Below are 15,837 nucleotides of genomic sequence, written 5' to 3' on the forward strand. Positions count from 1 at the left end.
AGATATTTTACCCAGACCTAATGTGCCTTTCCTCCCACAGCTGTCCAAACGACTTGCTTTTATTTACTTGCATATAAAGTTTATTATTTATTGAAACAGGACTATTGGAGTTGTAGCAACAGTACATTGCCAGTTTGTTTGCCACAATGAAATAAACACTGCAGCCGCTCTGCTGATCTCACTGTTAATGACGACATCTGGTGACATTTAATTTCTCAACATTTAGTTTGAAAACGAATTATATTTAATGTTGCACATTTCAAACATGGTGAATTACAACAGCAACATTCACCAATAAGATGAACCACATGGCGTTATGTGTTGAAACTCTGACATAATCATTTCATCATGTCTTGTCTTTATCATCTTCATGATGCCAACAATGAAACAAGGCTTATGAGAAAGAGATTCTGCTGAACTCCTGCTTGACTTCTCTCATTTAGACCTCGACTCAAACCCAGGCTCAATATGACAAAGAGGCTCCTGCCTTCTTCTTCACCTTTCCATCAGCAGTGACATCGCCACACTGACCCTTCCATCGACTTCTGCATCAGCAGCTTCAAACCTGTTTGTCGGATTGTCAAAGAACGTCTGAAACGTGCACCACCCGGCTGCTAGCAAGAAAGCCATCAAACAGAAATGTCTGCAGCCAAACCCTCCGCTCCGACAACGGACGACTGGATTGCGATTGTCAACATTTGGACAAATTGACCTTTGATCTTTACATTTGTCACATTTGATTGAAGCATACTGACGCCTATAGAATCCTGATAAGACAGCAGACAACGATGCAGCTCGATAACATCAGATCCCTCTCTTCACTCGAGATTCTGCTCCTCTAATTGTATATATAGAGGATTAATTACATCCAATATAATCTAATTGTCTTGGCAAATAGGGCTGATATGTTTTTTTCATGCTACATCTCTAAACACACAGTTTTACTTGTATTAGAGTCACTTCACGTCGTCTTCTCATTTCAGCATCACATCAAGCATTAACCATGGAAAAGTCGTCAAGGCATCTTGGCTATAACTCTATTTGGTTGATCAGTGACATTTGTGTAGTCGTCTGTGTGCATTCAAGATGCTTATGAGCACTTTTATAACTGCATTTCAACAACATTTCTAGTCCAGATTCCTCGACGGCTTTTCACCAGCTAATCACCAGAGAATTGCTCGCTGGGATTCTCTCTCCCGTTTCTCCCTGCTGCCGTTGCTAATTTGCTCTAATCTTTGAAGAAGTCCCCTCTACCTCTCTTCCTCGCTGTTATTTTGAGCCCTTCTCCGTAACGTGATCCTCCCAGCGCCAAACGCACTACACCTTCCATCTTTGAATTCAAGCTTACTCTGATGTCCAATTCTTTAAGGACATGTACATTGATGTACTTTAACATCTATCTGACAATTAGTTTTTTTGGCCTTCTATTCACAACAAGCTGGTATATTCAACACCGAAAATGTTTTGTTTGTTTTTATGCATGCATGTGTGGCTATATTTTTGTTGCTCGTTCTACAGGAAAGTACAGGAAAAGACACCCTAAATTTCAAACATAATTTAATCTAAATTCATTTTAGATCGCGAGATACAATACATACAGTTAAATAGAGGTAAAACTTCTTAAGATTCTTGATTAGACAAGCAACACTTGAAAGATGACAAAGCTGTTATCTGAAGTTGCCTAAATACTGTACGAACGAGAGGAGAATGTGCTTTTTTGATCATGTGGGAGAGATTTGTAGCGATGTGTGGCTCTATGGATGACAGGGTCTAGACTGAAGTGTCTCAACAACTAGTAGATGGCTTGCAATGGAGTTCTGCACAGACATGGTTTCCAGACATTGCATCTTACCAACGTTGAGCTTGAATGCCAGTCTGAGGTTTTTGGCTCAAAGTGAAATGTCTCAACATCTATTGAATAGACTGCCATAACATTTGGAACGGCGAGACATTCTCCTTAGCAGTGTTTGGAAGAAATACCATGTGCTAATCTTCCACTCTTCCTACCTTGAGGTGATGGCCCCACAATAACGAACTATAAAAATTACAAAGCATCACCAACAACCTGATTCAACTGTAAAAAACATTCAGAGAATTCTACCTTCGTGCATTTACTGTACATGTGGCATCCGTACACTGAGCCATGTGTCATATGCCTTTGACACGTGTGTGACCTATTTCATGAGCTAAGTCAACCCCTGAGGTGTGCACTGGAAGGCCCAACAGGCTCTGACTCAGCAGGCCTGACCTCTCACTCGCCTACAAGGTGGACTCTTAAGGCAAGGGCAAAAAATATGACAAAACAGGGAAAGAATAAGTGGGAAATTAGTTTTTTTTTTAATGTTTTCCTTTCTCTGCTTATATTTCCATTCAGAGACAAAGTATTCCACTTGACTGCCAGCTGCACGCAGTTTGCTCAATCTGCTTTCGAGTTGACCTCCACTTTTAATAGAGACTTAAAGATCCAGCCACCATCCTCGTCTATGAATAATAGAGGGCTTCCCGTGATACAGACAGAGATCCTGGAGGATGAGGGGGAGGAGGAAGAGCTGCTCAGGCACTCCAATCCTCAGCTATGGGCACAGGGCCATAATTATATAATTACAGTGATTAGATGTGTTGATCGGTAAACACATGGTTGAAGGTGTTATTAATTTAACACGTTTTAAAACAGTTTTAAGTCAGAACATTTTAAGACTTCTTTGTTTTTCATCCAGGGATTGAACCTCTTAACCTCTCATTGATTGGACTTCAACTGTAAATCTGAGATAAGGCTGCAGCTGCTCGAGAATAACATGAAACAAGGATTTTTGTTCTTTAGAGGATCTGTGGGTTTCATTCCTTTCAGGCTGATACAGATCAGTCCCCAATGATCGAGCCCCTCGATCTGTGTTTTGAGCCCTGCATTTTAATGCTGATTTCATAACTGTGCTTTGACATAGTATGGCAGACCCAGGCGTACTCCTCCATGCTATACAGTTATGTAATGCAAACTGTTTTCTGTGTTCTGTCGCAGTATTCTTTTCTCCTAAGCATCCAGTTTGTCACATCGAATCAATCACGGGTGAATTTATAGCTCAGCCGTGGAGTACATTTTGCATTTTACACGCTGCATAGTTGCATTATGGTACATTCTGTACCAAGAGGTTTTATAATGATTACATGTACATCAGCGCAAATATGCTTTTATTTTTGGATGGATGTCACATATCATGAGAAGTAATTCATGTCACATCGATGTTAAGTAGCAGAGTAGAAAAGTGAAAATACATAAGGACTTCTTCCCTTTTTTCTCTCTTTTTTTGCAGTGTACAGAATATCATATGCTGCCACTTTCTTTACCTCCCTTTTTTGTATAAAAAAAGAAAGAAAACGTCACTCCGGGTTGTGCTGTTCGACCTGTTTCCCACATTCATGTCCAAAGAGCCCATGAGAGTCGTGCAATGGAGCAGCCCGAAGCCGAGTAAGATCGACTGCACTCGCAGTCCGTTTCTGTCCTCTGCACTAATTAAAACGGCACCATCCAACCTGTACAAACAAAAGAGAATAATGGTGCTTCTTCATACATCTTCAAGCATTTTTTTTGACTTTTTCGACTCCTTGTTTGACATCATCATTACTGCTTTTCCCAATACTTGTAATTTAGAGTTTCAAAGAATCAATGGCCTGATTGGAGATGTCAGAAAACTGCCCCGCCCGGAGCTGCTGCATTGACGACGTACAATAGAGGAAGCCTTTATCAGCCCATCCGCTAAATGTTTCACTGAAATTTAATCCAAATGAGCTTTGGGGCTATTTTTTCCCTCACAGAAAATGTGCCATTATCTCCATGAAACTGGAGGACAGTGGATGGTGTATGCAATCACCACTTTCATGTTTCCCATTACATTTTCTGCAGAAGTAGTATCAGTGACAGTTGCATAGTTGAGGCAATTTCCTTTGGCCAGAGTGACTAAAGTATTCTCATTAACTCGGGCAAAACTGCACCAAGGCTCACATATTTGATGGTAAAACTGAGTTGAGTTAAACAACCTGGTTCAGCACTGTAGCTCGCAGTCACATTCCTGAAGGCACATTCAGATAACACAAAAGTACAGAAATAAACTGGCAGTTCTTTACTAGCTCACTTTTCAAGGATGGGTTTTTACATTAGACCCTTGCAGGCTCTCCCACTGCTAAGCCAGACTACCAGCAATGTATTATACAGATGCCTGGAGGCGAAACAGCTGAAATCGATCCAAGGAATAAACAGGTCAAGACCAAAGCATTGATGGAGCAGATATTGATCTGGCCAATCCCACGGGTCCCTGGAACAGCATCCACGTCCAATGTTTCTCAAGTGCTTTTATTTCATTCCCTCGAAATAAGTCAAGTGTTTCTCTGCATGCTCAGCGGAAAGTACATTTTGAATTTGTGTTTGAGTTTGTCCTCCAAGTTGAAGTACAATTGGATATATCTCTGATCCGATCATGGACACACTGACTTTGAACAGATTGTTGTCGTTTTTAGCATATGGGCCACAGATTTTGCAACCAGGCCATCAAGAAAAATCCATAGCTCTAAAATATTTATACAAAATATGAAGATATGAATATTTTCTCACCCAAGCTTGATTTTGTATGTTGTAAATGATGTATTATTATTAATAGTATTCTATATATGTATAATTATTATTATAATGTGTATATATATATATATATATATATATATATATATATATATATATATATATATATATATATATATACACATTATATATAATAATAAAGCCAAGGCCATTAAAAACCATGAATAAAAGCATCCTTTGGTATTGGTGTATCCTCCTCTAACATTAACTTTGCAAATCTTCATGCTAAGCGAACCTGCTGCTGGTGCTAACTAGCTTAATATTCAACATACATATTTATGCTAAGCTAAGGTAAGCTAACTAACTGCTGGCACTAGCTTCATATTTGTTTCATATATACATGAGTGGTAATGATCTTCTCATTTAACTCATTAAAATGCAATTTATAATTGTTAATCATGCTATTAGTTACATGGTTTCAAACCCTTTTTTAAAGTGTATCTTATTAAATGGTACCAAATCCTCAAACTATCCCGGAAAATGTATTTATTTGAAAAAAGCAGACTCTCTTATAGCAGACACCACCTTTGTTATATTAACTCTCAAACTAAATGAACATGAGGAAAAAATTTGGCCCATGACACTCCTCAAGGCTCTTGATATATTACTGATTCATGAGCATAAATGAAGGGGAACATGTATTCTATGTGGGCGAACAGATTACAAGTTTCTTCTGCCATTTCCTTTTAACTCTCACCCTGGTGGTAGAATATTAAGCGGTTGTGCAATTCTCCTTGTACAAATGTCAATGCATCTTAAAAAGGATGTACAAGTTGGTTCTACCCGCTCAGCCCTTTTTTTTTAAATGTCCACCTCTCCAACCCTCCGTCTCTTTAGGGGGAGAGGAAGTGTTTGGTTGCATTCGAGTGGAAATTGATTCGCAGAATGGGGATGTTTGAAAGCTTCAGACTCACACTGATGATGAGCACTTAACTTGTGTAACATCAGGAGAGACAACTAGACCGAGTAGAGACCCGACCCAGAGCGGCACCAGACGGGGGTTACAAAATGAGTGAATACAGAAATCAATGTATCTGTTTGACCTTTAATGGAGAAGCTTTTCATCTCGTCAAACAATACATTATTATCATTATTGTTACTTTTATTGATATTGAACATTTTAATGCAGAAATGTTTATAGTAGGTTTTAGTAGAGATTTAAAGTAAAGTAAGTAAATCACTTCAGTAGCTCGATAAGTAAGGATTTCTGTTTAAAGGCCCTGACAGAAGATACACAACGTCCTTTGGTTTTAGATTGGGGTGCTGCTTAAAGAGTTGTGTGAGGTTTTCTGAAGTTGAATGCAGGTACATATGGGCACAAAAGCTCACAGATATTTATTGGAGCCAGACCATGGACTGCTTGGCTAAAGGAGGGTGTCAGGTTATCAAATTAAATTCTATTGAGTGAAATGACCCAAAGGAAATGAAGTTGAAGGAGTCTAATGGTTCTTTAGGACATCAAACTGCTGGTAGTTTCAGATTTTACATGAGCATAGCAATGAAAAGAAACATTATGGTTCTGTATTATTTAAGTGGAAGCACATATATAAGATATAAAAGTGGATGTAGGACAGGGCATTGAGCATCAGCAGTAATGAAGAGATCATTGGTCAAACGAAGAGAAGTCTCAGATAAACTTTGCTAAAGATCTTTAACAAGTGGAGGTTTCAAAATTGGTCTATACAATATTCTCTCTACAATATATCACATTTAATGAGGTAAATGCATGGTGCGGAAGTAACCGTTCACAAATGATCTGAAATTAGAGATGTACATTAGAGATGTACATTCCAGCGGTCTTTTGGACCGCTGGAATGAAAGTGTTTTGTGTACAGTTGTTTCATAATCGTTGGGCAGCTGAGGCCGTCTGAGTAAACCTCTGAATCAACACTGGCAGCCTGCGAGCTACATCACGCCACTGTAGATTTGTTATCCAAATATCACTATGAACTCCATCCTCTCTAGTCTAAATACAGATTGTATCACTGATTCTTTCACAGTGTATCTCAAAACATTGTTTCATTAAAACGATTAATTAAAAGACACATTCTCGGATTTAGTTCTGACCTTTTCTGTAAGCGTGGTCTCTTTCCCTGCACTCCATTTAAACATCACAAACCTGAGATGTTTTATTTCCTACCTCTGGGGTTTACATAACTACAGAGCAGCAAGGACTCTTGTTCAGTGCGTAAAAGTTAACAACATCCCTGAGGAGAGACAATCTATGAAAAACAATTAGATAGTCTGCCTGAACCCACATTTAAGCAGCCAATAGTTTGACATAGAGTCTGCTCCTATTAGATTCCTGGGCCGCTGTATCGGTTGCTCCCGAGACGTCAATAAATAGATTTCCCTCAGTTGTTTGTTTCTAAATGAGTCCCGATGCAGGGGACGCTGTTGTTTCGACTCGTGTTTATGGGAGTGCACTATCCTTTGAAGTTGTTTTTTGTTCAAGCTGGTCCAAGAAGCTGTGCACCTCTGCCTACGAGCATGGCAGCCACATCAGAGGGAGCGAGATGAGACATTTTGTGGTTTATGTTGTTATCGTTTCACGGTAATTGACTCCAGTGTACACTGTGGCTTTAGAAATGCTAGCTGTGCCCCTGGGCCTGCGGCCAGCTCAGCAGCCTGTGGGTGGAACTGTGCCCACGGAGCCAGGAGGCCGAGGATTTGCAAGGAAGTCTGAAGTCGTCTTTACTCTGTCTCATTAAAAACACGTTAGAGCGCACCCTCCCCCTGCACCACCCACTCAGCTACATGCCACTGCCTACCCTGCCTAACTTTGGCTCATGGAACAGCTCTTCCTACACAAACACAGGCACACAGGTGAGAGAGAAAGGCACAAGCAAGAAAACCCTCCTATAAATACGTCCGAGAGAACAAACGTTGATACCCATAATTCGTTTCATTACAGTAAAGTGCAGAAGCTGCACAGGGGTACAGTAAACACTCTGAAATCACAGGAGTGGGCGAGCGGGCCAAGAAGCTGCAGATGCAGTCACTCTCCTGGCATTATTAGATAGCTATATTATTATATTATATATATTAGCCATACAGTCAAAGTCAATAATGGCCGAGTGTCAATTAATTCATTAGTTGAACTTAAAATGGCAGTAACATCAATGAAGTAACATCAATTCAAAAATCTATTATTTAAGGACTTTGTCACGCAATACATAATGTAATTTATTTGGGAATTCCTAAACTATTTATTAAGCACCAGCAACAGCATGTTAGCAATTTTTGCTGTTAGCATGCTGATTTTAACTTCTAGCACAAAGCATGGCTGTGCTGCAGAAAAGCCTCAGTCAACAGGCTGTAGACTCTGAGACGGGTTGGATTGTTACCCCTTAAAAAAGCTACGTCTACTTGTGACTACTCATTGCAGGTCGCAGTCCAACCAAATAGTATTTATTTTTTGTCTCAGACTGGCCTGAAGATCTAAAATGATCCAGTAATTCACAGATGAAGAGCAAAGACGAGAAAACCACAGAAAATAAACATTTTGTGCATTGGATACTTTTTTTCTGCTTTCCAACCTGTTAGTTTATTTCAATTGCTGACAAGCATCGGTTCATATTGAACTCTTCATACCTACATGCATTTTAGTAAAACTGTTAATCTCACCTCCAAAACTCACTCAATCCACCAAAACACTTCATACATGGCTCAAGGTCAGCTGGTTCGACCAAAACACTGGCAATTCTTATAAGAAAGGAAACACTGTCCCTCATGGGAGCATCACATAAATCATTAACTTGTATCTATTAAGTTTTAGGGACTTTTTAAATAAATCAGTATTTAATTATAGAAGAGGAATAACCCCTTTTCACTTTATTGACTATACTTTATTGAATAAAAAAAATGCTGCAATTTGCTTAAATGCCCTTTATTTTTCCTATATCCTTGCATATAGTAATTTACCTAAAATCCCAAATCTCTCAAAGAGAGGCCGTGGTTTACAAAATGGTCAATAATTGTGGCTATCTCATCAGAGACTGCCACACATTCTCCTTCTCCCTGCCACTCTTCTTACCTCACACCTGTCATCTGTGATCCATGTTTACAAACTAAATCATCCTGAAGCCGACCACTTCTGTATGTTTGGTAACGGGATTAAAAACCGGACAAAAATGTGGTCAATGAATGTATTTTGTGTGAAATCAATGAAATATGAATCAAAGTTTGGTCCTTGTGGACTTCTGTTTCACTGACTGTGAAGAGTTTTGACAATCTGACTTTGGTTTTGTCCAACGCATGTTAGCAATTGAAATACAAAATTATAATCATCTCACAAACCCCCAGATGCCACATGGGAACCACCAGAATAAAACATTAAATTATTGGTAAAAACATGAATTTATAATGAAAACAGCCTTATAATGTTTATTTAATAGCTGAGGGGAACACAAACATCATAAATTATCTTGATATTTTAAACCGTAATAAATTAGTTGAGGCTCATATAGCTAGATGAGAATTTTAACAAACAAAAAAGAGAAAAATAAGAGGGCACAGGTGCTTTAGAAGACAGGCAGTGACATTATAAAAGGGAGAAAATAGGCCAAGAAAAAAACAAGAGTGAGAAAGTGAGAGAGGCAGTGAGCAATAGTGAGGATATGAAGGTGGGAGAGAAGAATTATAGCCTACTCCTAGAATCAATAATCATGCGAATCACCGCCCCGGTGTGCTGCAGATCTTTTTCTTTCCTCTTACAGAAGAACAGAAAGGGTGACAGATGTAAAGAGCACAGCCTGACGAGAGAGAGAGATACGAGGATAATCCTCACTGCCTGAGTAGGCAGAGGGACAAGCGAAGACAAAGAGGATAAACCTTTAAACAGAACATTTTTCTCCCGTTTGACTCATTTTTTTAACAAAGTCTCCCAAGCTTCCACCCTATTGTCATTTGTTTGGCAGATGTCTTCTCTGAGTCTAAATGCAAGTGAAAACAAAAGGAGTCTAATGCACTGCAGCTCGGTCTTACTCTCAGTGCTACTGTTGTGACATGCATGCAGCTTCCTTATAGCTCTCCTATGCATATTTAACCGCACTCTGGTGCAGCGAGAACATTTTGTTTCAGATTGCAGTGAACTATCAGAGGCAGAGAGGAATACAATGTTCCAACCTGACAAGTGAGGGTCGTCGTATTCGTCCTTCACATCTTTAGCACTCGTTTCTCGCACATTTTTGTCTATTTTGTCCATTTTTGTCCTTCTGGCTGTTGCGCAGAGATTTAACACAGTACAATAAATATAAAGCTGTTTAGCATTATGACTATGTTACATCTTATTTCATCGATTACAAACAACAATCCACATTTTTAAAGGGGGTTCTTTGTGGAACTATTTCATGGCCAGGACCACTTTCATATTAAAGCGACTCTCCATCAATTTTATATCACAAAATGTGATTAAATTGCGTCGGTCGGGCCTGATACTTAGGAAAATGAAAAATAAATCTGAATGAGACTACCAGACGTCTCCTGTGCTTGAGCGGAGGATACGTTAGCCGCTACTAGCAATGCACACCCACACTTCCCGCAGAAGTGTCTGGATGCATTGTGGGTAATATAGATGCGGAAAAAGAATGCATGGGGAAAAAAGGCAATATCTCCATTTCTTCTGTATCAATTCTGATCCTCTTTTTTTTTTTAACTGTCCGGGACAAATCGCGTTGGGCCGGTGGACTGTCTGTCTCTTTACCCTTGCTGTGTGCTGGTCATACGGCGGGTGGCGTGCGTGGTCCGGGGCTGGGTTCACTGGCCAATCACAGCCAAGTTCTTTACACCTGTGCTAGCCTCATAGGCTCCAGGGCTGAATTTCTTTCCCGGTGCACCTCTGGAGAAAGAGATCACACCAGTGAGTTCTCATGTTTGTTTTCTTTACTTGCTCATCAGCTCAAGTGGCTTATTCATGTGTCACCCACAATACCTCAGACTCATGCCCAGCTCAGAACAAGGTGACATATCTGTTACTAATTGGCCCTGACCGAAGAGCAACATTTTATTTTTTGCCTTGTTCACTTTTCTAATCATTTATTTATATATTTATGTTCTTTGATGGTTGTTTCGTACTCAAAGACTTAGAGAGCTGGCTTAGAGCTTTACAGGAAAGCAGCTGATGCTTTTCAGTAAATGACATTAAGCCCAGGAGACCGAATCTGTTGCTTGAGGGACTCAGACTGTAACACATTTAAATGCAAATGGTCTTCTTTACATTATTGAATGCTGCACTCTGCACACTCTACTGGTGGATGCCGTTATATTTTTTTGCGTACTTTGCAGTTCTCCTGTACTTGTGGGACATTGTGGCATCCCATTACAGAGCCGTTTAAAATCAATAGCCCCAGTATCATTAAGTAAAGATTGTTTGTCTTTTCCCAGTGCTCGTGCTGCATAATTAGCCATTTTGAGCCTCAGAGATTCAACTTGTGAACAAAGTTTGTTTTCATCTTCCTCTTTGAAACAGTCTGAAGACCACCCTGAAGAAGAAGCTGTCCGGTGATGTGGTCAACCTGTCGGGCATCCCGCTGTCCGGCCGAGACGTCCACCGCGTGGCCTTCTACCTCCAGAGTAGCAGTGACGCCGTGTCGGCTGTGGACCTGAGCTTCACCGAGCTGCAGGACGAGAGCTTACGGCTGCTGCTGCCCAACCTCGGCTGCCTGCCGAAACTCACCATACTCGCCGTCAATGGCAACCGTCTGACGATGGCCATCCTGAAAGACCTGACGGACGCGGTGAAGGATCCTAAGAAGTTCCCCAGCCTGGCCTGGGTCGACCTGGGCAACAACGTGGATATCTTCACCGTGCCGCAGCCGCTGCTTGTGGCCCTGCGGCGGCGCTTCGGTTTACGCAGTAGCCTCCCCACCATTTATGAGTACAGGGAGGCGCAGGCATTCAGCGGCTACAACCCAAACATGGAGACGTCTGTGGAGGAGCCCAGTCTGTACGAGGAGGGAGAAGGAGAGGAAGATGATAAAGAGGAGGAGGAGGATCGGCTGGAGCTTCGGGTCTGGGGCTTTGGAGAAGAAAACACGTCAAAAAATGTGCCACTGCACTTCTGTGGGAGGTGATCGCCCAGAGCTTCTGTCTTTCAGACCGGCTGCCCCTTATATCCCTCAGTATCACTTTGAAATAACTTTAAAATACGTAACTGTGTTGTAAGTCCCTCTGGATACTCTGCCTACTGAAACTCAGCAGCGCGATGCAGGCCGCTCCGTGGTTGTACAGACTCTAAGAATTTATCTGAGAATGAGTTAACCTTCACTTATCCAGGAGAAGTTGAACTGAACGTGTTTGCTGTTTCCCAGTGCTTCATGTTCCTCACGTGTTTTGCTTCCCATTATTTGCTGTTGTCCACTGGGGGTTAAGTGCCTTGCACAAGGGCACCTCTGCAGAAGCGCATGAGGAAGCGTTATGAATTCACCCTGAGCACTTTTATCCAGTCTGACGTCACCCATCCTGCCCCATGTCTGTGGCTGTCAGAATAAGTCAAAGTAACTAAATATCTTTCTGAAGAAATAGTTTAATTCAAACTGGCATTTCTGTTATGATGTATATGTTTTGAGTCAGAACTCTACTGCAGTGAGATCATGTTCACATAAAAGATGCTTCCAGTTTTTCTTTTTGTTGGGACACAGTATCTATTCAGGAATTATTTTTTAAATAAATAGCAAGTAAGTAAATGACGCATACTGAATCAATTTGAATTTAAACTTCGATAAGTGTTGATATATATGTATATATGTAGAGAAAAACCTCCAGCAGACACACACATGCAGACCACACACACGGTGTTCAGGCAGGAGCTGCCGATAAACTGATTACTGCCTCTATCAGGTCTTGTTAGGACCCTTTAGTCACAGATGGTGAGCAGAGGATCTATTTTTTCCTCCGCAAATAGGACTAGCCCCAGATTATTCCTCCCTCCGTTGGTTTGTGAGTGATTCTATTTATGAATCAAACCACGAGTCACGAGAAAGATGCCCACTCGGTTTTTAAAGGTGCACTCAGACAATGAAGCGATTACAAACAGCTCTGCTCTCATCTTCTCTTCTGTGGAGCACATAAATCTTTGTTGGCATGAGTAAACTGCAACAGTTTCTTTTTGACTCGTCTTTTTTTTTGCAGATGTACAGAGCTCATCCTTTTGTATTGTTTCTACCCATGGGCATGACTGTTTACTGTAGCGCAACATAACACAGACGGAGAGCATGTTTACATGGACATTGATGTTTCATTAAATTTGAGATTCTTTTTGAGGGGGATTCGATAAACAGTTGCTGCATGTGAACATCTGTAGGCAGATGTGGTCTGTTCTCTTTCCATGCTATTATTCAGGAAATTATGTTTGTTTACAGGGGTAATAATGAGCAGGATTGTGTGTGTGTGTGTGTGTGTGTGTGTGTGTGCGCATAATTAAGTGTGTGTATGTTTGTGTGTGTGTGTGTGTGCACATAATTAAGTGTGTGTGTGTGTGTGTGTGTGTGTGTGTGTGTGTGTGTGTGTGTGTGTGTGTGTGTGTGTGTGTGTGTGTGTGTTGTGGACATGCAGAGTAAATTACTACCTTTGATCGTAGAAATTAAATATTTACTCATTTGCACTTTTAAAAAATCCGTTTTGATCTGTTTTTTGATATAAAAACAACTCACTGAGTCATCCACATCCTAAAATAAATGTTTTATCTCATTTTTTTTTATTTGACAAACCACCGACCTTCATACAATTCACTGTCAGGATAAAATCAGCTGTACATTTACTTCATTTTGATTTTGGCTCATTACGTCATGGCTTGCTTTAAAGTAAAAGTTGTGTTTTCTGCTGTTGCTTAAGAAATAAACACGGTTTGAGTAACATTTGCCTTTTGTGGAGTTTTTGTTATTGACAAGTCTAAGGCAAAAAATATTTTGCTCAAAGAATAATACTGCATGTTGAGTTGAGTTAAGCTTGATAAACGCTTACAAGGGTACGCTTCACTATTATCCACTATATGTAGAACATGCATCACTAACTGGGCAAGTTGGGTTTATTGAAGGTCTTTAGGGTTGCAACAGACGAGTGAGTGAATGAATGAGTGGAGTGTGCGTGCGATGTGCAGTGAGTTACGCCTGAATAGTTCAACGCATGCATCAAAGCATTCAAAAAGCACAGGACTTCACATAAAAACCAAAAGGGAAAACAAATTGGTCTTTTGAAATATATTTTTCCTGCGAGCGATTGAAAATCCATTTCTTCTCGTCGTCCTCATGTGACACAACTGCGTAGGTTTGTTTAACAACACAAACAAAATGGCTCCTACAGACGTTGATGTAAAATAGTCGCAAACAGCAGATCGTAATGCTGCAACTGAGAAAACAACTATATAACTATGATTATGAGTGGATATAGGGCCAAAGATTTGGCCTTAAAACGTGCTGATGTACACCTAAAACTGCATTCTACATTCTGTTGGCCACCTCAGAGCAGCAATAAGCAGTGAACGCAATACTGACATATTTATAACACATCCAGCAGATAATGAGAAACATTAGCCTTCATAGAGAATCATGTTTCTGACTAGCTAATGAATGTCAAGTCAAATATTCACCCTCTCTCTCGGCTGTTACTAACTCCTGAGGGAAATATCTCTTTAGCTGCCAAACGCTCCATATGTTCACCCGCTACAGTTGTTAACGTCTGTCTGCTGTTTGGTGACTAGGAAATGTTTTTGCAACCTAAACAGTTCAGGGGTGGAAACCCAAAACAATGACCTGAAAGAGCTCCATGGAGTCGAGGGGGACAGGAGTGTCAGTTGTTTAACGGATGTGATACATGACATTATAAATATTTGGATTAGTGCAGCTTTAAAAATCCTTGCAACATGACATTCTGGAGATTGCTGAAAAACTAATCTTTATGTTTGGTCATGAAGAAATCTTTACATCTAACATTGACCCTTCAGCCCTTGTTTCGTTCTTTTATAGAATAACCATGACTGAGAAGATGAGTCTAAATACATATTTTACATGTTTATATTCCATCACATTGTTTTTGATCTAGATAAACAAAGAATGTTATGACTTTGTGATACATTTCACACTGATGAATATGCTTCTGTACATCTCCATCACACATAGATTGAAAGTGGGAAATTGCTCTCATACCCCAGAGACACATTAGAGATGTCTGATGACTCCGGGGCTTTTCAGCAGCTGGTATCCATGTCAGCATTTTAATAAAGTGTGTGGATGAGAGCGGTGCCCTGTAGAAACCCGTCGGGGCAGAAAAATATCAACATCCTGCTGACTTGTAGCTGCTCTGCTAGCGAGGCAGTTTCATGTTCAGGGGGAGAGCCCGAGGCCATCCATCTCCAGTCCCTGTTTGTCCCTCTGAGGAGTGTCGAGTAACGGAGGATCCTCTTCTGGTTTGTGGCCAACACTAAAACACCCTGCTGGCATTTAGCAGTTTAAGTACCTGGTGTCTGTGCTGTAAACAGTGTATCATGTGCTGCAGTGGGGAGTCATAAAACATATTTCCTATTGTAAAATAATCACAGTAAGTACGGCTCAGCGGTAACAGAAACTACAGCCTCCAAAATGGACATAAAGGTGATTCAACGCCTCATTAAAACAGACCTTTTTGACCTGGAAATCAGCAGTTGAGAAATCATCTCAACATTTCGTATTTGTACCAGAGCTTTCAGTCATACTTCTGTCAGATAATCTGTATCATCAGCAGATAGAGTTTGCCAACCTGGACGAGAAACAAGCAGCACCTTGTCGACTGGGCAAACTTCACCTGCTGATGAAGGTCATGTGATATGATCGAAAGCTCCAGAACAGCAAATGAACAAAATGATTTTCTCAACACCGATTTCTTTTTAAACTTGTTGTTACCTTCTTCAACATAGGATTTATATATATTATATCTATAGATATATAGATATATTATATATGAGGTATACATATATGTTTACATATATACATATATATATTATGTATTATATATAAATATGTATGTAATGTAATATATATATATTATCTTATATTATATGTATCTTATATCTTTATAATTATATATATATATATGCATATATATATATATATACATATGCATATATATATATATATATATATATATATATATATATATATATATATATATATATATATATATATATATATATACAGTATATGTATTACATTTCAGACATCTCAGAGAATGTAATTCTT

At 39.9% G+C, this 15,837-nt stretch overlaps 1 protein-coding gene across 1 annotated transcript in view; it reads left to right on the plus strand.

Moving 5' to 3' along the window:
• Positions 1-11,700, plus strand: part of lrrc75bb (leucine rich repeat containing 75Bb) — a gene marked incomplete at its 3' end in the record, with an annotated part of 22,537 nt that extends 10,837 nt beyond the window's left edge. Inside the window, exon 4 of the mRNA XM_079234727.1 lies at positions 11,097-11,700. Within this exon, the coding sequence (XP_079090853.1) occupies positions 11,097-11,700 (604 nt within the window). The remainder of the gene's footprint in view (positions 1-11,096) is intronic.
• Positions 11,701-15,837: the final 4,137 nt, after the last annotated feature.

The sequence above is a fragment of the Taurulus bubalis genome (assembly GCF_910589615.1).
Source record: "Taurulus bubalis genome assembly, chromosome: 19".
NCBI classification, from domain to species: domain Eukaryota; kingdom Metazoa; phylum Chordata; class Actinopteri; order Perciformes; family Cottidae; genus Taurulus; species Taurulus bubalis.